This window comes from Mobula hypostoma, chromosome 10, assembly GCF_963921235.1.
Source record: "Mobula hypostoma chromosome 10, sMobHyp1.1, whole genome shotgun sequence".
In the NCBI taxonomy this organism is placed as follows: Eukaryota; Metazoa; Chordata; class Chondrichthyes; order Myliobatiformes; family Myliobatidae; genus Mobula; species Mobula hypostoma.
The window spans coordinates 90829726-90854703 of NC_086106.1; the positions used below are offsets into that span (position 1 = coordinate 90829726).

Below are 24978 nucleotides of genomic sequence, written 5' to 3' on the forward strand. Positions count from 1 at the left end.
CATAATACAAACCATAGATTAGTTAGCAAATCATGAGGAGGAAGTAAAGAAGCTCTATAGGGATTTAGATAAAGTGAGTCAGATAAGTTGTCAGATGGTATCTAATGTGGGAAAATGCAAGGTTATGCTCTTCAGAAGGAAATATATATAAAGCAAATTATTATTTTAATGTTGTGAGACTAAAAAGGGATCTGTGGAGCCTTAGCACATAAAATTCAAAATAATTACCATGTAAGTGCAATAAGTATAGGTGATCACTGTGTAGCCACAGTTTGGGTTATGGGAATTCACCCTTACATATTTATAAATCGCTATTCAAAAATTTGAGATACGAAATAATACTAATTCTCAATGATCTTGTGTAAATAAATAGTAACTAAGTTAACCTAAAGTTTTGTTTCAACTCACATTTCTTGACATATGCATAGATGACAAGCTTAGAATGCTGAAAACTGCAGTAGATGGTTGTCTAGGAACAAACCTACTTGAACATGGGCAATAAATACAGGTTGTCTGTAATTAGGAACATTAAGAAATGTTCACCTTCATTGGGAAGGGATGCTTTGCTGTGAAATGATAGGATGTTGGTCGATTGCGGCTGGAGTACTGTGTACAGTTGTGTTCGTATTTAAGAAAGCCTACACAAGTGTTGGGAAAATGCAGAGAATGTTTACTACCTGATTTCTAGGATGAAAGAGTTGATGTGAAAGGATAAGCAGGTAAGGCCTATATTTGTAAGAAGTTTAGAGAATGAGAGATAGCTTCAGTGAAATACATAAGATTCTGAGCGAGATTGATAGGGTTGATGCTGTGGGGCTATTTTCCCCAGTAGTTCATTTAAAACTAATGGACATATTTTCAAAATAAGGAGTCATTTGTTTAAGACAGAGATCAGGATGGTTTCTTTTTCTCATCAGTGTAATGACTGTGGTATTTTCTATCTCTGGAAGTAGTGAAAGTAGCAAGGATACAGGAATGTATTTAAGGTTGGATTCTTCAATATTCATCACCAAAAAGAATTCAGTTTTCAGTCACAACAAAATCTAGCTCTCTGTCCTCATTTATAGTCTTCATTACCCTAACTCAATCCCCCCATCCATTCCCTCAGGTTCACTCACATCTATATCCTTACTCCCATCCCTTTTTCCCCCCATTCTCTCTTCATTTCTTATCCTTCCTTACCTAAACACTTTTAATTTGATACCTTAATTTCTGGACAGATGCTGCTCCCTATTTGGTTTAACTCTACCACTTGGGGAATCAGCCTTTTCTAATAATAGACGTGGTAAGAATACATACTGCAGCTGGGGTCTCACTGTTCCATATTATTTCCTAATAAGTGCAAAAAAGACTCCATTAACCAAGGTTAGATCAAGGTTCTATTGAAATGATGACATTCTGTGCTAAATCTTCAAAAATTGGTTCAATTGGTTATAGGTTTGATTTAGCATGTGAACTATCTGCTGGGCACTTCTGTTCCAGGTTCTGTACCCTGACTTAAGAGTGTTCAAGTGCAGACTGTCAAGGCCAATACCTGGCTGCCCTCAAGAGCATTGGAATGGAAAATTGACCAGAAATATTAAAGGCCACATATGTTTCAGCTCTTCTAACTGTGATACTGTGTCTAGGTTGAAGCTGGTTTCTGCCAGGATTTCCAGGTGCTGAGAGCAATCAGTTGGGAGACAATGCTGGCTGATTCTTTCTGCCTGAAACCATACAAAGAAATATATAACATCCCATGGTTCTTCATGAAACCATGTACATGCAGTTACTGGTGCTGTTTACAAGGGAAACTGATATATGGGGATACATTGTTGGAATATGCCTTTTATGTTGTTTTGCTGGTCTAAAGGCATTCAAGATAGGATCCCTGTTCATTTCTACAGATATTTAAGGATCATTTTCAATTTAATCATAAGATGCTCAATACCTACAGTTGCATTTTAAGGAAATCACTAAAATAGCAATGCTTTAAAAGCTGTGTGTTAAAATAGGTATCTAGTTTTATAAATTCATGAAATGGGAATTTCTGCTATAAAACATTTAAAATGCAGACAAAGGAATGGTGGACTAAAATAAACTGGTCAGTTTTGCTTTTCAAACGCAGACAATAAAGCACGAGGCTTTTAATCTATTAACAAGAGATCTTTACATGGCATTTTAGCTTCTGAAAGAATACAGTTGACAAGAGTAGAGGCATTGAAGGTAATTTTTTATTCCTCAATAACAAATAAATTAAAATGCATGGTAGAGTGAAATGGTAATAAATCCATAAGCCAATAGAATTTATCTGGAAAGAAAATTTTGGCTAAATGTGAAATATATTAACTGAATGTAGCAGTTAAGGGAAAATAAATAGAAGTGATGTGAGGTTTTAAAAGATTTGTTTAGATAGATATTCTTGAGAAATGCTGCTCACAAGAATAGTGCTCACAGCTTTATGATAGTAATTGGAACGTAAAGTTAACAGTTGCTGAGTAAGGTTGCAAAGAAGGAAAGAACTGCTAATATAATAGGTGTATTCATGCATAAGAATGGAACAGCTTTTACTGTTTTATAGAGATGGCAACATAGGGATTATTATAACAAAAGAAACCGAGTGTGTGACTGTGAGATGCAGAGAGCTATGGTAAAATTTAGTGTAAAATATCACAGAATAACCAAAAAATTATGGTTTATAAGACAGTACATTCTGCAGAGCAGATCACATGCCGGCTTCAGTTTAACACTCTGATCAACCCACACAGAATAGATGGCTTTGTGGCCAAGTTTGTGTTAATTTTGAAGAAATAGGGAGTCTGCAGAAAGACTTAGACAGATTGGGAGAAGGGGCAAACAAGTGGCAGATGGAATACTTTGTTGGGAAGTGCATTGCCATACACTTTGGTAGAAGGAATAAAGGCATACACTATTTTCTAGTGAGTTCAGAAGTCGGAGGTGTAAAGGGTCTTCGGAATCTTAGTGCAGGATTCCCTCAATATTAAGTTGCATGTTCAATCAGTAGTAAAGAAGGCAAATGCAATGTTAGCATTCATTTTGAGAGGACTAGAAAACAAAAACAAAAACAATGATGTAATGCTGAGGCTTCATGAGGCATTTAGTCAGATGTACTTGGAGTATTGTGAGTAGTTTTGGACTCCTTACCTGAGAAAAGATGTGTTGACATTGGAGAGAGTCCAGAGGAGGTTTATGAGAATCACCCTGGGAATGAAAGGGTTAATGTATGAAGTGCATTTGATGGCTCTGGCCTATAGTCACTGGAGTTTTGAAGAATGAGGGGGGATCTCATTGAAGCCAATTTCCCTCGGGATCAATAAGGTATGACTATGACTATGACTATTGAATATTGAAAGTCCTTGATAGAGTGCAGGTGAATAGGTTGTTACTAGTAGTGGGTGTGTTTATGACCAGAATACAAGGAGGTTCCTTTAGAACAGAGATAAGGAGGAGCTTCTTCAGTCAATGGATGGTGAATCTTTGGAATTCATTGCCACAAGTAGCTGAAGAGTCCAAGTCATTAGGTATATTTAAAGTGGAGGTCCTTGATTGTTAAAGGAGTTAAAGATTACAGGAAGAAGGTAGGAGAATGAGATTGGGAGATGTAATAATAGTCAGCTGTGATTGAATAGTAGACCAGACTCAGTGGGCTGAATGGGCTAATTCTGCTCCTATGTATTATACTCCTAAGTTTCAAGAAACACGAGGAAAGGATCTGTCCAGGTAAAGGTGCATCTGTTTTGACTGTGTGTCATCACATTACATTTAATGCATTGTACCCGTTTTGGTTTCAAATAAAGGATTTAGATCATATTACCATAAGACATTGAAACAGAATTAGGCCATTTGGCCCATCGAATCTGTTCTGCCATTTGATTATGACTGATCCATTTCTTTATGAACCGCATTCTCCTGGATTTTTCAGGTAACCCTTCATGCCCTGACTTATTAAGAATTTATCAACCTCTGCTTTAAATTGAAATGTCTGGCTAAGATGGCAGTAACGGACACATGTGACAGCTTTCTGGTAGTCAAAAAGTTAAGAAATCTGACTAAAAACATTACTAAAATACCTTTTCTGAGGTAAATTGTGTTAGATTATCACTGCAAACAGAGTGAAGGTCAGGGCCCAGGCGTAGGAGATTTGTCTTTACAACTGGCTCGTGTGCTCTGGGCATTGACAGGAGAAGTTGAGGCCAAGCAGAGGAAATTGGTGCCCATACAACTGGCCCAGGTGTGAGGTTGGATCGCTCTGAGCACTGAGCTGATTTGAAGAGCTTGAGAGTAGCTTTGGGTAGTGGATGGGGGCAGGGGGGCGCTGAATCTGGACCTGAGCGAGTCACTGGGTGGCAAAATCTAGGCCCAGAGTGAGTTGCTGGGTGGCGTGGTCTAGGCCTTGAGCTTACAGTGGTGCCCAGGTCCTAGTGTGAGGTACTTACTATATACTGTTTATGCAGTCTAAACACTGGCCCAGATTGGAGGCGAGAGCTGGTTTCACTCGCTCTCCACGATGTTCACTCCACTCTCCAGGGCGCTGGAGCCTTTCACTGTTCTGTTGTTTGGCCAATTTAAATGCTAACCCAGATAGACTGAAAAGACAGGGTTTTGGGATCTGGGGTGAGAGCTGAATTTGCTTGTTCTCCACGATGATTACTTCTCTCTCCTTGAGGCTGAGGCTATGATGACTGCCCCAGCTGTTGTGCTCCATGCCTGCTAACATAATGAACTGATAAGTGAGTCTTTGGGCCTACTCCAGCCTGCTCCAGCGTTCGGATCTAAGGATTCAATTTTGATTCAAATTGTAAACAACAGGAATTCTGCAGATGCTGGAAATTCAAGCAACACACATCAAAGTTGCTGGTGAACACGGCAGGCCAGACAGCATCTGTAGGAAGAGGTACAGTCGACGTTTCAGGTCAAGACCCTTCGTCAGGACACTCAAATTGTTTCAAATTGTTGTTGTTCGTTTCATTTGCATGATTTCTTTTCCCTTCTCTTGCGCATCGGAAATTGATCTTTTATTTTTATTTTTATTCTTTTATTTTTTTCTTTAATTGGGTTCTTTCCGCTTTCTCAATTTGTGGCTGCCTGTGATCAAGCAAATCTCAAGGTTGTATAATTTATATATTCTTGGATAATAAATGTACTTTGAACCTTTGAAATACACTCAATATCCTGGCCTCCACAGCCACCTGTGGCAACAAATTCCACAGATTCACTACCATCTGGTGAAAAAAATTCCTTCTCATCTCCATAATAAATGGAAGTTCCTCTTCTCTGAGGTTGTGTCTTCTGGTCCAAGACTCCCCCACTATAAACCATAAGACATAGGAGCAGAATTAGGCCATTCAGCCCATCGAGTCTGCTCTATCATTTCATTATAGCTGATCCCAGATCCCATTCAAACCCATACACCTACCCTCTCACCATATCCCTTGATGCCCTGACCAATCAGTAATCTCACAACTTCCACTTTCAATATACCCACCAATGTGTCTCCACCGCAGTCTGTGGCAGAGCATTCCACAGGTTTACCACTCTTTGACTAAAAAAAATTCCTCCTTACTTCTGTTCTAAAAGGTCATCCCTCAATTTGAAGCTGTGCCCTCTAGTTCTGGATACTCCCACCAGAGGAGACATCCTATCCATATGCACCTTCTCTAGTCCTTTCAAAATTCCTCTTTCTAGAGATGCTGCCTGGCCTGCTGCGTTCACCAGCAACTTTGATGTGTGTTCCTTTCAACATTCGGTCGGTTTCAATAAGATCCCCATGCATACTTCTAAATTCCAGTGAGTACAGGCCCAAAGCTGCCAAATGCTCCTCATATGTTAACCCCTTCATTCCTGGAAGCATCCCTGTGAACCTCCTCTGGATTCTCTCCAGTGACAATACATCCTTTCTGAGATAAGGGGCCCAAAACTGTTTACAATACTCCAATAGCAGCCTGATTAGTATCTTATAAAGGCTCAGCATTCTATCCTTGCTTTCATATTCTATTCCCCTTGAAATTAATGCCAACATTGTATTTGCCTTCTTTGCCGCAGTCTCTACCTGTGAATTAACCTTCTGGGAGGCATGTACGAGGACCCCTAAGTCCCTTTGCACCTCTGATGCTTGAAATTTCTCCTCATTTAGATAATAGTCTGCATTATTGCTCCTTTTACCAAAATACATTATTATGTATTTTGCAACACTATTCCATCTGCCACTTTTCGCCCATTCTTCCAACTAAGTCCTGCTACAATCACATTGCTTCCTCAGCACTACCTATCCCTCCACCTATCTTCGTATCATCTGCAAACTTTGCCACAAAGCCAACTATAAGAAATATCTTCTCCACATCCACTCTGTTCAGGCCTTCCAACATTCCCCCCAATCATTCTTCTAATTTCCAGCGAGAACAGGCCCAGAGCCATCAAACACTCTATATGATAAGCCTTAATATTGCCCCTTGAGAAATCGTTGTATCTTTTGCAAACTTGGCCACAAAGCCATCGATTCCATCATGCAAATCATTGGCATACAACATAAAAAGAATCGGTCCCAATCTAGACCCCTGTAGAACACCACTAGTCACCAGTAGCCAATCAGAAAAGGCTCCCTTTATTCCGACTCTTTGCATTTATTAAATCAGCCAATGCTCTATCCATGCTAGTGTCTTTCCTGTAATACCATGGCCTCTTATCTTGCTAAGCAGATTCTCCTTTGTTTATCCAGCTTATTTCCTCAAAGAATTCCAACAGATTTGTCGAATAAAATTTTCTTTTAAGGAGTCCATGCTGAAATGGCTAATTTTAATCATGTGCCTCCAAGTACCCCTGAACCACATCCTTAGCAATCAACTCCAGCATCTTTCCGACCACTGAGATCAGTCTAACTGGCTTATAATTTCCTTTCTTCTGCCTCCCTCCTTTCTTGAAGAGTGGAGTGACATTTGCAATTTTATAGTCCACCGGAATCATGCCAGAATCTAATGATTCTTGGAAAGCCATTACTAATGCCTCCACAATCTCTTTAGCTAACTCTTTCAGAAACAGTGAATGTAGTCCATCTGGTCCAGGTGACTTATCTACCTTCAGAAGTTACAGCCTCCCATGTACTTTCCCTCTCATAATAGCAACTGCACTCAATTCTGCCTCAACAGTGCCAAGTATCTGGCATGCTGCTGGTGTCTACCAGAGTGAAAACTGATACAAAATACTTATTTAGTTCATCTGCCACTTCCTTGTCCCCATCTACCTCTCCAGAGTCATTTTCTAGTGATCCAATATCTACTCTCACCTCTGCTTCACACTTTATATATCTGAGAGAACTTATGGTATCCTCTTGGATATTATTGGCTAGCTTATGTTCATATTTCATCTTCTTGCTCTTTATGGCTTTTCTAGTTGCCTTCTGTTGGTTTTTAAATGTTTCCCAATCTTCTAACTTCCCACTAATTTTTGCTTTATTATATGTCCTCTTTTTGGCTTTTATGTTGGCCATTAGAACCTTGTCAGCCACGGTTGTGTCCTGCCTTTAGAATACTTCTATTTCTTTGGGATGTATCTATCTTGCACCTTCTGAATTGCTCCCAGAAACTCCAGCCATTACTGTTTTGCCACTATCCCTGCTTGTGTCCTCTTCCAAACAACTTTAGTCAGCTCATCTCTCATGCCTCTGTAATTCCCTTGACCCCACTGTAATATTGATATATCTGACTGTAGCTTCTTCCTCTCAAATTGCAGGGTGAATTCTAGCATATTATGATCAGTGCCTCCTAGGGTTTCCTTCGCTCCCTAATCAAATCCAATTCATTACACAACACTCAGTCCAGAATATCTGATCCCCCAGTGGGCTTAGCCACAAGCAGTTCTAAAAAGCCAACTCATATGCATTCTATAAATTCTCTCTCTTGGGATCCAATGTCAGTACCAATCTGATTTTCCCAATCTACCTGTATACTTAAACCCCCCATAACTATTGTAACATTGCCTTTTTGACATGTGTTTTCTATCTCTCTTTGTAATTTGCAGTCCATATTGTGGTTTCTGTTCGGATGCAACTCCCAGCAGGGCCCTCTTATCCTTGCAGTTCCTTAATTCTACCCACAACAATCCCAAAACTTCTGATTCTATGTCACCTACTGAAGATTTGCTTTCATTTTTTTTTACCAGCAGAGCCACACCACCCTCTGCCTACCTGCCTGTCCTTTCAATACAATGTGTATCCTTGGATGTTAAGCTCACGAATGTCATTTTCTTTCAGCCGTGACTCAGCGATGCCAACGATGTCATACCTGCCAATCTCTAACTGTGCTGTAAGGTCAACTATCTTATTCCATATACTGTGTGCACTCAAATATAACACCTTCAGTCCTGTATTAATCACCCTTTTCAATCTCGTCCCTCAAGTACAATGCAACTCATCTCACTGTCTGCAATTTTGCCCTATTATCTCCTGTCCTTCCTGACAGTCTCACGACACACTCCCTCAGCTTGTAGATCAATTTTCTTTAGAAATTCTTATGAATTTGGATTCCCTCGTAAATTTTTATTCTTAGAATATCATCTAGGATTTATCTCCTATGGCAAATGAGGTAGAGCACTGAGATACTCTAAAACAAATGTTATTGTGCATAATTGTACAAATTCACCAGGTTACCCAATGTATGTAAATATGTTATAGTGTCAATTAGTCACATGGTCTACTTGGGACAGAAGCTAGATAAGATATCAATCTTAAGCAGATGATGGCTCTACAAGAACAGTTCTAATTAAGAATGATCATCTAAGTCATGTCTAGTTTCCTTCTAAAGCAGCTCTAATGAAGTTTGCATGCATACCTGAGCCTCTTGTTGCCCATGTCAGTCAGGCAGTACTTGGTTGCACCAGACCAATTCATTAAGACTTTCTGACTGAATAGCTACTTCTTCCTGTTGTTTAGGTACTTGTAACCCACTTCCAATTCAGTATTGAGTTCATGAGCCAATCCTCATTAGAGGTGAAGAGGATCAACAACTCTAAATTATTCAGCGTTATCATTTCAGCGGATCTGTCCTGGGCCCAGCACGTGAGTGTAATTACAAAGATGGCACAGCAATACCTCTATTATCTTAGAAATTTGAAAAGATTTGGAAAGACATCTAAAATTTTGACAATCTTCAGTAGATGTGTGGTGGAGAGTATATGCATAATACCCTAACATGAAAACACCAATGCCTTTGAGCAGAAAATCCCACAAAAAAGTAGTGGATACAGCCCAATCCATCAAAGGTACAGCCTTTCCCACCATTGAGCACATCTACATGGAGTGCTGTTGCAGGAAAGCAGCATCCATCATCAAGGACCCCAAGTCCATGTGCTCTTCTCACTGCTGCCATTGGGAAGGAGATACAGGAGCCTCAGGACCCTCACCACCAGGTTCAGGAACAATTATTACCCCTCAAACATCAGGCTCCTGAACCAAAGGAGATAATTTCACTCAACTTCATTCACCTCATCACTGAAATGTTCCTACAACCCATGGACTCACTTTCAAGGAATCTTCATATGGTGTTCTCGGTATTTATTGCTTATTTATTTATTTCCTCTCTTTTATAATTGTACAGTTTGTTGCTTTTTGCACATTAGTTGTTTGTTCATCCTGTTGGGTGTGGTCTTTCATTGATTCTATTGTGTTTCTAGGATTTACTGTGCATGCCTGCAAGAAAACAGTCTCAGGGTTGCATGTAGTGACATATATGTACATTGACAATAATTTTACTTGAACATTTAACTTTTTGAACATATCTTTTGTAAAGCACTGGAGTTGCAGCTATTGGGAATAACCTACAAAGATGTTCCAGTTATTGATTACATAAGGGCAAAGGAGCAGGAATGCATTATCTTACTGCTCAAGTCTGTTCTGCCATTTATGAGATGATGGCTGATGTGTGAGCTAACTTCATATATCCACAGAAAATTTCATTCAAAACAATAACTGGCAATTATTTTTGAGCAGATACATATCCTCACTGATCGTAACTCACTGATTCCACTTCACTTCTATGTTGACTGTTCTATCATAATACAATAAATCTGCACCTGAATACTTTCAACAGGAGTCAAGCACTACTTGAACTGTTTTATGTCAAGCATTATTTCTCTGTGTAGTTTAGTTACCAAAGTATCCACTCAGTATTAATCACCCAGCTTCTAAACTTTGGCCTCTGTACCTCCATCTGGAACTGAATCCTTGAATTCCTCATCAGGAGACCCACAACCATTATCGATTGGTGATAACATCTCCTCCTCGCTAATGAGCAGCACGGTTGTAACCCGAGGATACTTGCTTAGCCCACTTCTCTACTCTCTCAACACTCTTGACTGCGTGGCTCAGAATAGCTCAAACACCATTTATAAATTTGTAGATGGCACTACTATTGTTGGTAAAATCTTCGATGGCAATGAGGAGGCATGCAGGAGTGAGATCAACGGTTGAGTAGTGATACGACAGCAACCTCACATTCATCATCGGCAAGACCAAGGATTTGATTGCGGACTTCAGGAAGGGGAATTCAGGAGAACAAGCAACTATTCTGATTGTGAGGTCAGTGTTTGAAGGGGTGAGCAGCTTGAAGTTTCTGGGTATCAACATCTCCAAGGATCTGACCAACACATTGATGTAATAATGAAGAAGGCATGCCAGTCATTCAAATTCATTAGAAGTTTGAAGAGATTTGGTATATCACCAAAAACTCTTGCGAATTTCTATAGATTATGAAGAGCATTCAGATTGATTTAATCACAGCCTGTTTTGGAAGCTCCAATGCACAGGTGTGCAAGAGGTTGCAGAAGGATATAGACTTAGCTAGTTCCGTCATGGGAACAACCCTCCCTACCAAAGGTAGTGTATCAAGAAGGTGGCATCCATCATTTGGAACCCTCACCGTCTGGGTTATACCCTCTTCTTGTTGCTACCATCAGGAAGGACATACAGCAGCCTAAAGACCAACACTCAATGTTCCAGGAACAGGTTCTTCTCCTCCGTCATCAGATTTCTAAATGGTCCATGAACACTATCTCATTGTTCCTTATTTTTGCACTATGTATTTACTTCATAATTTATAGTAATTTTATGTTTTTGCACTGTATTGCTGCTGCAAACCACAAATTTCATTTCGTTTAAGAAAGTGACAACAAACCTGATTCTGATTCTTATTCTGAAAGTGCTGCTCAGCTGATGAGTATCAAACTTAGAGAACGATAGCCTTCAACAATTCTGATTTGGTAGCTACAGTACCTCTTCGTTGTAAGATGTTTAAGAAAAGATTTCTGAATGAAGAAAGTTCCTGAAGTCTTCTATCAACATTAGACATATTAACTGAAAGGTAATGCCTGATGCAAGCCTCCATGGTCGATACACCATTTCTAAATAGAAGGTAAAGTGTATATCTAATGGAGGATGCACATTAATTTCCAACACGTTATTTTCCGAGGCAACAGACATTACAGAAACATAGAAACATAGAAAACCTACAGCACAATACAGGCCATTCGGCCCACAAAGTTGTGCTGAACATGTCCCTACCTTAGAAATTACTAGGCTTAACCATAGCCCTCTATTTTTCTAAGCTCCATCAAGCTATCCAAAAGTCTCTTAAAAGACCCTATCGTATCCACCTCCACCACCATTGCTGGCAGCCCATTCCACGCACTCACCACTCTCTGCATAAAAAAACTTACCCCTGACATCTCCTCTGTACCTATTCCCCAGCACCTTAGACCTGTGTCCTCTTGTGGCAACCATTTCAGCCCTGGGGAAAAGCCTCTGACTATCCACATGATCGATGCCTCTCATCATCTTATACACCTCTATCAGGTCACCTCTCATCCTCCATCGCTCCAAGGAAAAAAGGTCGAGTTCACTCAACCTGTTTTCACAAGGCATGCTCCCCAACCCAAGCAACATCCTTGTAAATCTTCTCTGCACCCTTTGTATGGTTTCCACGTCCTTCCTGCAGTGAGGCGACCAGAACTGAGCACAGTACCCCAAGTGGGGTTTGACCAGGGTCCTGCAACATTACTTCTCCGCTCCTAAATTCGGTCCACGGCAAACAGGGCCTGAGGTTCTCGAGAGAGAGTGTTAGGTTAGCATGTTCCAACATCCACTGCAATACGGTGCAGGCTCTTAATCCAAACCGTATTGCTTTGAGGCTGGAAGCTGTAATCCCATTAACTCTTACTAATCACAGAATGACTGGTGATGGTCAATGACTATGCTCAGTGTTTTCTGCATTCAAAGACAAATCAATTCCTGGGACATACAGTGTTCTGTTTTCAGCTTCCTGATGTGTAATATGGACTCAGCACCCTAAATTTGTGCTGTCTGGTTATTTGCATGACTGATAGCACTTCAGCTAGGGACACAGGGTCTTTTTCGTCTTAGGCAGTCACTTCGGATTTTTTCAAAAATAAAACTATTTTTGTTTGGCAATATGTTACAGAACAGGCCCTTCTGGTCTAATGAGCCACACCACCTAGTAACTCACCTATTTAACACTAGCCTAATCACAGGACAGTTTACAATGACCAATTAAACTACTAAATGGAGTGTGGGTGGAAACCAGAGCACCAGGAGGAAACCCACATGGTTCTCAGGGAGAACCTACAAACCTCTTACAAATGGCATTGGAATTGAACTCCAAACTCCCTAAACTGTAATAGCATCATGCTAACTGCTATGCCACTATGGTGCCTGCATGACCCTTTTCAAGTCTGGTTTAAGGGATTCTAAGGCAGCTGATGAGGCCTGTCTGTTAACCCAAAGCAGTCAGGAGATAACTGACAGGGCAGGGGGTGTTCCCTCTGCTGTTTATGCTGGATTTCTGTGTATTCCTGATTCCTGAACTGAAAGTTCTCATGACCAATCCTAGTGACCTTTCTCCATCTTGCTCCATCATGGGCCATAGTTGTCCAGGAGTAAATGTTGATCCTGCACTTTAACAACAAGGCTTTAAGCACATTCTTGAATACTTTTTTCTGACCCCTGGTAATCTCTTCCCATAACAGAGTTCAGAATAGAGCATTTGGTTCAAGAGTCTGTTTCAAGGAGTCAACTGAATGTGTCTACAAACTCAATGCTTGGGAACTTGCTGTAGAATACTGATCTTAGTTCACTGATCCTATCAGAAAATTTCGATGTTTTTTCAAGGACAGCATACGTATTATCTGGCCATTGCCTGCTGGAGGTAGTCTAGATCTCAGATGCATGTAGGAGAACAGGGATCACTGCTGCTCAGTAGATTCTGAGCTTTGTGCAAGCTCTGAAGTTCTGATCTTCAAAGGTACTTCTCTTTAATCAACTACTGTAAATGCTGTACCGATGCAATCAAACTTCATCAATGTTTGTCCTCCCAGAAAGGTGGCTTCTACAAAATGGAGAGGACTCCACATTTTCCGGAATCTCACCTGAGCCTTTATTGTTGGAGAGTAATGGTCCACAAAAGTATCAGATTTTTTAAGGAGTTTTGTCTTGTGGATAGTAAATGTAAAGTTTTGGTGGATGCGTCCGTGATGGCTTGGAGCTTGGCCTCTGACTCTGTGCAGACACAATAATGTCTATACACTGCAGCTCAACTATTATAGATCAGGTGACCTTAGTTCTGGAATGTAGTCCAGTTCTGGAATGTAGTCCAGTTCTGGTTGGACAATTTCTGATTACCATTGGTGAATTAGCTTTACTTCAAAGGGAAGTTATTTGGAAGTGAAGTACAATTTTGCATTGAGGTAATTTATCAAGTGGAGGGAAAGCTTAACAACAGTCTTCATTGAGATTTGGTCTTTATATACTTTTAGACCATAAGACATAGGAGCAGAATTAAGCCATCAGGCCCATTGAGTCTGCTCTGCCATTCAATCATGGCTGAACCCTTTTTTCTATCTCCTCCTCAACCCCAGCTCCCGGCCTTCTCCCCGTAACCTTTGATGCCATAAGAACCCATCAATCTCCGCCTCAAATACACCTAACATCCTGTCCTCCAAAGCTGCATGCGGCAACAAATTCCACAAATTCACCATCCCTCAGCCAAAGAAATCTCTCTGCATCTCTGTTTTGAAAGGGTCCCCCTCTATCCCAAGGCTGTGCCCTCCTGTCCTAGACTCTCCCACCATGGGAAACATCCCCTCCACATCCACCCTGTCTAAGTCCTTCAACATTTGAAAGGCCCCAATGAGATCCCCCCCTCATCTCTCCGAATTCCAGCGAGCACAGACCCAGAGCCACCAAACGCTCCCCACATGACAACCCATTCACTCCCGGCACCTCCTCTGGACTCCCTCACCAGCACCCACCCCCAACACCAGCACATCACCCCCCAAGACGAGGGGCCCAAAACTGTTCCCAATACTCAAGGTGAGGCATCACCAGTGCCTTATAAAGCCTCAGCATCACCTTTGGGTAGGATCATGGCTTTAAGACCATCAGGAAACGGTCATGAGTTGGAGATGAATGCCTGTAGCCATCTGAATTTGAGGAGTGTTCTTTGTATCTCATAGTCAAAAGTTTTAAGTATTCCATCTAAAGAGTGTCTGGCAGTGTTTAAACCTAGCCAGAAAGATTGATATACTTGGGCTGTAGATGGTGTAATATGGTACCCCTGCCATATTGCCATTTCTGATACCTCTCTCGCCTTTCCCAATCTTCCTGTCTCTATCTCTAACAAAATTCAAAGTTCCAACCACATTTATTATTAAATTGTATATACTATATACAACCTTGAACTTCATCTCCTTACAAGCTGCCACAAAACAAAGAAACCCAATTGAACCCATTAAAAAAGACAGTCAAACACCAAATGCGTGACAAAAGAACAAATTGTACTAACAATTGCACTAACAAAGAAATAATACTCAGAACTAAAGTTCATGGAAGTTCATTGCTGCGGCCAGACCAAGAGCCCATTAGTTGCAGGCGACAGCCTCAGTTCAGCACAGAGCTGAGTAAACCTCGCAGAACAGTGAACTGAACATCAGCCTGTCCCTTGCCTCTAGCCCTGTCACTCCGGCCTTTTCAATCTGGCCGTGTGTTTAAATCAGTCAAACATCAGATCATTCCTCGCTCTTGAGCCTGGGCCCTGCTACGTCGATTCAGTCCCAAATCTACTCCAGCAACGGCCAAATATTGGCTCATTACTTGGTCTTGGGCTCAGGCCCTGCTGTCTCTATTCAGCCCATACCCGCTATGTCGCCACAACCATACTGCACCTTTGAGAATCCAGTTCACCAAATGCCAGGTCATACAGGCAGTTCAAAAGCACAACTCTGAAAGGGATGTTACAGGCTATTGATTACAGTAATCGTTATTCAGTAGAAGTGTGATTAATAGAGTAGTTAGTAAATTTGTTTGCTGCCAGTAAAATGTTGCTGTGTCTCACCAACATCATTTTAAACCAGAACTGGAAGAAAAAGACTGTCTACCGATATCTTTTGTAAACCTACTAACTCTCACAGCTATCTTGACTGTACCTCTTCCCATCCTGTCACTTGTAAAAATGCTATTCCCTTTTCTCAGCTCCTGCATCTCCACCACATCTGTTCTCAGGATGACACTTTCCATTCCAGAACATCAGAGATGTTCTTCTTTAAAGAACAGAGTTTTCCTTCCTGTACCTTCGATGCTGCCCTCACTCGCATCTCCTCCATTTTCTGGACATCTGCCATCTTCAATGGGATCCTACCACTAAACATATATTTCCCTTACCCAGCCTCCCCCACCCCCCATTGTCTGCTTTCTACGGGAATCATTCTGTGATACTCTTATTTACTCTTTCCTCTCCACTGATCTCCCTCCTCGCACTTACCCTGCAAGCAGGATAAATGCTACACCTGCCCCTTCACCTCCTCCCTCACCACCATTCAGGTGAGGCAACACAAGTGGGTCACTTACAGTGACAGAAAACTGTGTGGACTCCTATATATCAATCAGACCCAACGTAGATTGAACGTTTCGTCAAGTGTCTTTGCTTCGTCCATCACAACAGGCAACATTTCCCAGTGGCCACCCATTTTAATTCCACTTTCCATTCTCATTCTGACTTGTCAGTCCATGACTTCCTCTCAGTCAGGAGAAGCAACATGTCATATTCTCTTCGGGTTGCCTCCAACCTGGTGTCATGAAAATTACCATCTCTAACTTCTGTTAATTTCTCCTTCCTCCCCTTTCTCTCTTTTGCAATTCACAGTTCTTGCTCCCCTCTTACCATTTCTCTTCTCCTCACCTGCCCATTACCTCCCCCTGGTGCCCATCCTCCTTCCCTTTCTCCCGTGGTCTGCTCTCCTCTTCTATCAGATTCCTTCATCTTCAGCCCTTACCTTTTCCACCCACCACCTCCCAGCTTAAGATGTGATCATCCACCAAAGATATTGTCATGGGAAATCATAAAGCACACTGAGGTGTCTTTTCTAAGTCACAGGTGGCACATGATTAGTTTGATTGGATCTATTGAATAAGTCTCACCTTTATAAGGGGGAAAGGGGAGAGGGGGGGAGGGAGGAGAATGTTGAGAGCAAGAGACAAAGCTGAGAGCTGGGAGAGAGGCAATAGCGAGGGGAGAGGGCAAGGATCTCATTGGGTTTGACTGTGATGTCCTCATTTGATACTGGCTAGTGACAGTGCTAAGGCTTATATATGAAGAATAACAGAGTCTATCTGCCATATCTAACAAGAAATCATGTCTTTTGCAGGCAAATAAACTGAACAAATATATTAGCTTTCCCATTAATTCTTCACAATGATTTTGTACATAATTTTCAGCCACTGTCAGCTTAGTGACCTAATCCACTAATCATCATTATTGATTTTCCACGGCGTTACTTTTTGCTTTACCTACAGGGAAGATATCAGTACGATTGAAAGAGTACTGAAAAGGATGTTACTGGGATATGAGGACCAGAGTTATAAGGAATTGTTTTGAATTATTACATGTTTATTCCCTAAAGTATAGGAGAATGAGGGGAGGCTTGGTAAAGATATACAGAATTAAGAGGCGTATAGACAGGGTAAATGCAAACAGACTTTTTCCACTGAGGTTGGATGAGACGAGAACTAGACGTCATAGATGAAGGGTGAAAGGTGAAATATTTAAGGGGAACCTGATGGGAAACTTCTTCACCCACAGGGTGGTGAGCATGTGGAACAAGCTGCCAGCACAAGTGGTGAATGTGGGTTCATTTGCAACATTTAAGAAAAGTTTGGTTAAGTACATGGATGGGAGAGGTATGGAGGACAATCTTCCAGGTCCAGGTTGAATAATAGTTTGGCATAGATTATATGGGGTGAACAGCCTGTTCCTGTGCTGTTCTGTTCTAAGGCTCTATGACTCTGTTTCTGCTTGTGTGTGTAGGTTTGTGTTCCCTATTTAGGCTGTTTAAGCTAGTTCCCAAATAGTCAATACTTATTGTGCAAGGTTAATTTTCATGTTCATTTTAGCTCAAGACAATTTATCTAGTTTCGCCATAGCAAAATTAATAATTGTTAAAAAAAATTGCACCACAGACATTCAGGGTTTCCAAGGAAGCAGTATAATCTTTGCTGGAGATTCTAACTGGAATTTTCCAGGCAAGCCAGTCCAGATGCAAAGACAAGATTGATCTCCGTTCATTGTCTGCAAACTAGTAAACCTTTTAGTGACATCTACTATATAACTTCTGTGCCAAACCAAGTGAGAGGTGTTTGAGGTTCCAAGCACATTGTAAAGTCAGAATGAATTATTGGATTACAAGTTTCTCCATCATTAACCATATGACAGATATAAGACAATCTCAAGTTACAAAGCTTTATAGATATTGATTAGAGTTTCATTCCTGGTTAAACAGCAATGTACAGTCTATGAGATTCGAAACTATAGTGACTAGTGTTGGATAAGCAACCAAGACTTTTGATAGGAGATCAAGACTAAGACTTTCTATAGGAGATGCAATCCTGCAGGTGCAGGAAATCCAGTAACACAAATAAAATGCTGGAGGAGCTCAGCAAATCAGGCTGCGTCTATGGAAAGGAATAAAGAGTTGACCTTTTGATCCGTGACGCTTCATCGGAACTTCATTAGCAGATCGAATCCCACCACATCAGATTTTAAAAGTGTATACAATTTACATTATTTAAAAATAAGATAAGATACTCTTTCGATCCACTGCTGTTTGACTGGTTACTTGTGTGTTAGAATCTGAAATAGAAATGTTCCTGCCTTTATTTTAATTGATTCGGTAACGTTCCTTAGTAAAGTGTTGACCTATTGCTGCTACTGGATTGGTCAATAAGTGAGTCTTATCCCAGCACTGCATGATTGTCTCATAAAGCCTTCAAAAACAACTTTATATTACTTTCCATTTACTATTGAGATTATTACTCATGGAAGGTCTACTGAAAATCTCCTGGGTTAACTATCAGGTCTTATTTACAGTGTTAAAACATTTTATATAAGAATATGATTTGCTTTGAAAATCTCCATGAGAAGATCTACTAATGCTGTGTAATACGTATGCATATATTGGGTATAGTCATGATCCTATATTTAATTGATTCTTTGCCGACCTGTCATATTTCAATATTTAAATGATTTAATTATTGATTTCTACATTTACTGGCATTTATGATCATCTCCATATGTAAATCACTTGTCTTTCATAACAAGAGTATACCTGTACTAGCCAATACCTAGTTTTGTAGTAACAAATCCCCATTTGTGTGCTAGACGGTACCTATCCCCTTGAGTCCATCCACCTACTCGATGTGATCTGTAATAAATGTGGCTTCACCAGAAAATTCATTGGTTTCTAGTTCCTAAATTTAGGTCTTATTTTAGAGAGCTGGTGTGGTTTAGAGAAATAATCCCACGTTAGATATGTAAAATAAAAGCAAAACTTTAATTTACAAAGAAAAATAGTAAAATATGAAGTATAATATATATAATTTTAAACTACTTTGCAACCCTTTATTAACTAAAATACATGAGCTAGACAAAGGAAATTTATAAATAAAGAGGTGCAGAAGCTGAATAAGCATACTTTCCATACCTAAATACATGATAACATGAATTAAAAATATATCAATTTGATGAATATTTTTAATAGGAGAATTAACTGCATGATGGTGCTCATTACCGAATTTTTTTCAGTATCCTGTTGCTCATTGAGAGCTGGGCACTAACCTATTTCTGTGGTAGTTAATATTTAGCTGGCGCTTGCAACTCTTGCTAGCAAGCACAGGTTGTCTAAATTTTGCATGCATGTTTGAACTTGGATGATGCACTTTACGAGAACGTTTGGCCCAGCTCTTCTCTACCTGACTGTCATAAGTACCATTTCATCATATGTTCTAAATTTACTTGATTGAACAGAGGCATCAAAACCACTCTTCCCTGCATGTCTTACTCAGAGCCAAGAGCTTTCCTTTCATTCAGGATGCAAATAATAGGATCCATAGTCTAGGTAGACTGAGACTAAAATCTCCAAGCTCAGAGGGTTTAGCTTAAAAACAAATTGAGAGCAACATAGACCACATTGTTTTCCATCAAGGCATAATTGGTAAGTGGTCAATGATTGGCCAAACCCCTTACCAATCAGAACTCAGTGTTTGTTGACATCAGAAGGGGTGGCAATAGAAGTGATTCTTTGGCTATTTTATCCCTAAGTGGAGCATAAGGACATTAGTCGAACTCCTCCTTCTGTAGATGTAGAGAAGGGACAACATATTACACAGCTTTGGTGTTCAACCTTTGCTCAACTAATCTGCTGACCTTCACTGTCTATCTTGAAAGTAACTAGTTGGGGTTAAATGCTAATGTGGTTGTTGGAAGCCATTGAACATAGCTCAGCATTGTTCCTGTCAGTATTGATGTAAACAGAAGAAAAGTGAAAAGCAGAAAGTCAGCTTCCGCAGAAAAAATTACACTCGGTAGAATTTTAGCTGACCCTTTAAGTTTTTCTTAAGTGCACCAAAGAGAGAACGATATTTGCTTTCTCCCATCTAAACATATCTCTACAGTAGTCTGGGCTTACATTAGTGAATCAGAATACAAACAAAGTGAAAGCTGGGATGGAGGATTGCTTACATTTTTTTTAATGGTCTAAAGAGGTTAAATCCTAGTCTGATTCATGGGATAGTACTGTCCATTATTCAGTTTATAGCTACTTAGTAACTGAAAACCAATTCAATTTTGGACTGATTATCAAAGTTCAATTGAGTTGTATCAACTGACCAATGCAGGATATTATTAAGATCTGAACAAAAAAGGTAATTCATTCTAATACAGGTTCATAATCCCTTATCCGAAATTCTGAAATCCAAAAAGCTCTGAAGACTGAAGTTTTTTTCGTCAACAGCTGACGTCACTCAGGTGTGACGTGGCAGCACTAGCAGAGGCTGCCAGACGTCATTTGTGGCTCAGCGCTCGTACTGGTTACACGTGCATTTGCTGTTTGCTGATATTTTGTGTTCACTGTTGACTTAGTGTTTAATTTCACTGTGAAAATGTCAAAAAGAGCTGCAGATACCCCTATGGGTAACAATGAGAAAAAGAGAAGGAAGCATCTGTCATTATCAGTATCGCAGAAAGTGGAGTTAATGCAGAAGCTTGATCATGGTGTGTCTGTGCGGCATCTTACTGAAGAAAATAGTGTCGGAACTACCACTGTATATGATTTAAATAAACAGAAAGACAAGTTACTGAAGTTTTATAGTGACAGTGAGGTTCTACATTTATTCCAATAAATCATTTACCATGTGTTTGATTTGGTTCGTTTGAAGCTGTATATTTTTGTTTTATTGAATTTTTTCTTGTCATTATTCCCTAAACAATACAGTATAACAACTACTTGCATAGCATTTACATTGTATTAGGTATTATTAGTAATCTAGGGATGATTTAAAGTACACAGGAGGATATGCGTAGGTCCAGAGTTCCACTGGGTCCTAAAGTCCACCGCACTGAGACAGGTTAAATAAGGGGCTTGAGCATATGTGTTTTTCAGTATCCGCGGGGGGTCCCGGAACCAATAAGGAGGGATTCTGAAATCTGAAAAATTCTGAATTCCGAAATGCAACTGGCTCCAGGGATTTCGGATAAAGGATTGTGGACCTGTACCAGCCACAGCCTAGGAAAAGGTCCCAGAAGTGGACATAGGTCTTCAAAAGGAAGCAATTGTTATCTCTGGTACATTTTTAGTAAGGAGACAGGAAGAGCAACCATGCTTCTCCTGAATCAGTTTAGATAGTTTTGAAACTGATAATCAACAGGCTTTTCCCATGAATGCTGGCAGACCTTCTACGAGCTGTTAGGTAAACCAATTTAGTGTATGAAAAAGTATTCATGGCTTCGCCAAATAGAGATATAAAATATTTTCAACAATTTTTCAAATGAGTTGGGAGCAAGGCACATGAAAAATAAAACCAAGGAAATTATCTAAGACCTAAAATGTTATTTCATTAGGAAATGACGCTTCCACAACATAAAGGAACCTGATATTGTGACATTGCAATGGTTTTCAGAGCTACAGATTTCAGTGTACTGTCCTTCTTTATATCTGTATATCTGGTGCACCCAGGGACTTCTTAGCTTTTAGAAATTAATACCACTTCTGATGTTCCCACTCTACCAGCAGAGGAAGGTCTTATAGGTGTGACGAGAATACACATAAAATTAAGATGTTTGCTGGCCTGGGTTAGCATCAGTAACATCAGCAAGTGGTCTGCCACCTGCCCTCAGGGGAAGGAGAGATAAGGAACAATGGAGCAGCGTCTGGAGATGTGTAATGAAGGGACGTGGGAGAGAGAGCTGTCTGGAGCAGCTCCCCCTTTGAACCCTGAACTGTTTGAAGTGATGGACAGGCGATACCCCAGCAGGGGGATAAAAAGGGACCAGTTTGCTAAGGCAGGACACACACGCCACCCGAGGTAACGAGACCCTGGAAGCGGTACGCTTCTCACGAGTCGGTGAGAGGTATCAGACAACGGCCAGGGTGGAAAGGTACGATCAGCGGGAACCCGGTGTGTGTCCGCCCTTGCCTGGGTGCCAGGTTCACTGCAGAGGATCGACCGCATCTGGAGGAGGGGTCACAGTCGGTGACCTCAGGTGACATCACCAAGGACCCGCCCAAAAGTTGCTTGTGAGCCATCTCGCCGGTCTGTGAGTGAAGCCGTTCTGAATGATCAGTTGTTCCTGTTCTCTCTCTCTCTCCCCCCACGTTGTCCATCGCCATGGCAACGATTACTGCGAACTGAACTACTAAACTGGACTGAACTTTGAGTCACTTTGAAATTTGGTCATTTACCCCTAGACAACGATAGAGCTTGATTGATGCTGTTATCTTAATTCTGTGCACATGTGTGTTTATCATCGCTGAACTGTTGCATTTATTATCCTTTCGATTACTGTGTTGCTTGTTTCTTAAATAAAACTTTCTTAGTTCTAGTACTCCAGACTCCAACCGAGTGATCCATTTCTGCTGGTTTGGCAACCCAGTTACGGGGTACGTAACATAGGGTTCTGGTGCACCAATTATGAGAGATTAATTTCTATATTTTCAGCTGGTTTTCCACCTCTTTTTTACAATAATTAGTAACACAAGTAAATACGTTTCTTACCCTGTTTTGGCAAAGTTTGTCCAATATGTCATGACGACAGCACTAAGCATCACATCATTTTTTGAAAAGTTGCAGGGGAACAGATCCGTTGCTCCAACCATGGGAATTCCAAAGACATAGGGCATTTCATCACCATGGGAGGCATCAGACCAGGCTGGTTTCATGTCACTCTGACAGTGATGGTAAAAAGCATAGAAATATGTAGGAGAGCCATAGCGAGCATGTAGGTCAGCTGTTACCACTGCAGGCTCCACCCACTGATGATCAGTAAACAGAGCCACTAAAGTTTTCCGTCGTGTCTCAGGATTGTCACGGTCCGCCCAGTCTGTGTACATGAACTTGATTGTTTCCCGGAGTGTATCCTTGCCCTCGGGGTAGCCGTAAAGATTATCCACAAACTTAGAGACAGTGAAATCAAAGTCACTTCCAGATATGCCATCCTCCTGATCCACTATCCATTCCACAAATTTGAATCCTTCTCCCTGGTTGACTCCCAACATAATGTCATAATTTAGAAATTCTCCCTGCTCCATCAGAATTTCAGGATCATCTGGTATTACATCTCCGTCGATGACTGGGCCAAATGCAACATGGTACTGTGCTGGTTTAATATCCTGCTCCACTAGCTCCTTGTAGGACTTTTGTCTCAGGCAGTCCACCATGTCGAGGGTATCGAGCATGTTGCAACCCACCTTCTCTGCCAGTAATCTTGTGTATTTTGCGGGCTGATAATTCACTGCCCAGCTTGATAAGGCTGAACCACTTTGAATAATTGCTCTTTGGAAAAGGCCTAAAGATGAAATGAGAGAGAACCAGAAAATGAAAGATTAGAGCTTTAAATATTGCAATAGGCTATTAGATCCAACAAGTAAATTGTTCATTTTAGTGTCAGTCCCTACTTAGCTGCTACTTATATTCACAGAGGGATGCAGCATGGAAATAAGCCTTTTGGCCCACAGAGTCTACACCAACCATCAACTGCTCATTAAAGAAGTTACCTTTCCCATTGCTCATAAACCATTGATTTTGGCCATTTCAAAAGCCTTTCCATTCACTGCTCCTTTCAAGTTGGACTGCCCATTGATTTGTGGCAGAAACTCGCACTTTCCTAATTCTGCATCACCGTCCTTCTATTTGACAGATTAATTTCAACAATGCACCTGTCATGTCTTGATTGACCATGGACTGAATTTTAAACCTCACTTCTACTCTATCAAAATAATTGTCTGTTTATATTTCAGTTGCACACCGTTCCAACCTAATGTATTAATCTGCTGATGGAACATCAGTGTCCTTCTGATGACCCTCCCCCCCAGGTCAACAAAATCCTGACCTACAGTAGATCAACTGCAACATTTCCGGAACATTGTCAATTCATCTTATTCTAAACTATTTTCAGTATTTCTATCATGCTTGCTTAAAAATCTATTAGTTTGTTTCTGTATTTACTTATTTCAGGATCCCCATCTTTATTACAATTTCCTTCATTCTACTTCTGCCAGTCCTACATATCAGCTCATGTTTCTGAGTCTGAATTACACTGTGACACTTCCTCATTCTTTCAAGAATTGTGTGCTGTCTGCAGTTCGTATATGGAAGCTCGGTTCCTAAAACACATGTCCTCGGCCTCCACAGCCCAATCCCACAGAGGTATCAAGGGCATTGTTCCATATATGCTTTGCACTATGAATATCTTGTTAATAAAGTTCTTGCCATTCTTTCCACCTGCTCATCTCACAGCATACAAAATTAAACATATTGATCCTTGTTTTCTTTTCAATTTGACTGAAAATGCTGCTCTATGTCTCAATTCATATATAACACAATTTCAACTTCATTCTTGTCAGAATTAGTCATCAGCCACCTTGAATTCTGGAAATATCATTTCATCTTGGAGAATTGATTTGCTGTAAGGAAATATAACTCGGAGGCTTATAGTGTAAACATGTAGGGAGGTTTGCTGGGACCTTGCATTGACTCAGTGGGCCAAATGGCAGCATGCTGTGATAATTACAGAATTCTGCCACTGCTGTGGTTACACTCATATGAAAAATCAACAGATGTTCCATATTCACAGTTACCTATGAATAAGAAGATGGTGACTTTTTAGTCCCATTCTGGAGACCTAAGCACAAAATCTAGGCTGGTAATTCAGTGTAACAATGAAGACATGATGAGGTATGCTGTCCTCGAAGGTGAATGTTTTATATTTACTGGCACTTTTTCAAAGAAAGAAATTTTGGCTCTGGTTGAAAAGCAAAACACATCAGAAGTTGGAAATGTGAAATATATCAGGAGCATCGTTGGGTATGCAAACATTTTCACATTTCTGCGAAAGGCATTGGACTTTATGATGCAGTTAAAGTAGGGAGAATGCA

At 40.6% G+C, this 24978-nt stretch overlaps 1 protein-coding gene across 4 annotated transcripts in view; it reads right to left on the reverse strand.

Annotated features, from left to right (window-relative positions):
• The window catches only part of nlgn3a (neuroligin 3a), a 297964-nt gene that overhangs the window by 8515 nt on the left and 264471 nt on the right, over positions 1-24978 (reverse strand). For all 4 annotated transcript variants that reach the window (XM_063060844.1, XM_063060845.1, XM_063060843.1 and 1 more), the window contains one exon: positions 22601-23390. In XM_063060844.1, the coding sequence (XP_062916914.1) occupies positions 22601-23390 (790 nt within the window). The remainder of the gene's footprint in view (positions 1-22600; positions 23391-24978) is intronic.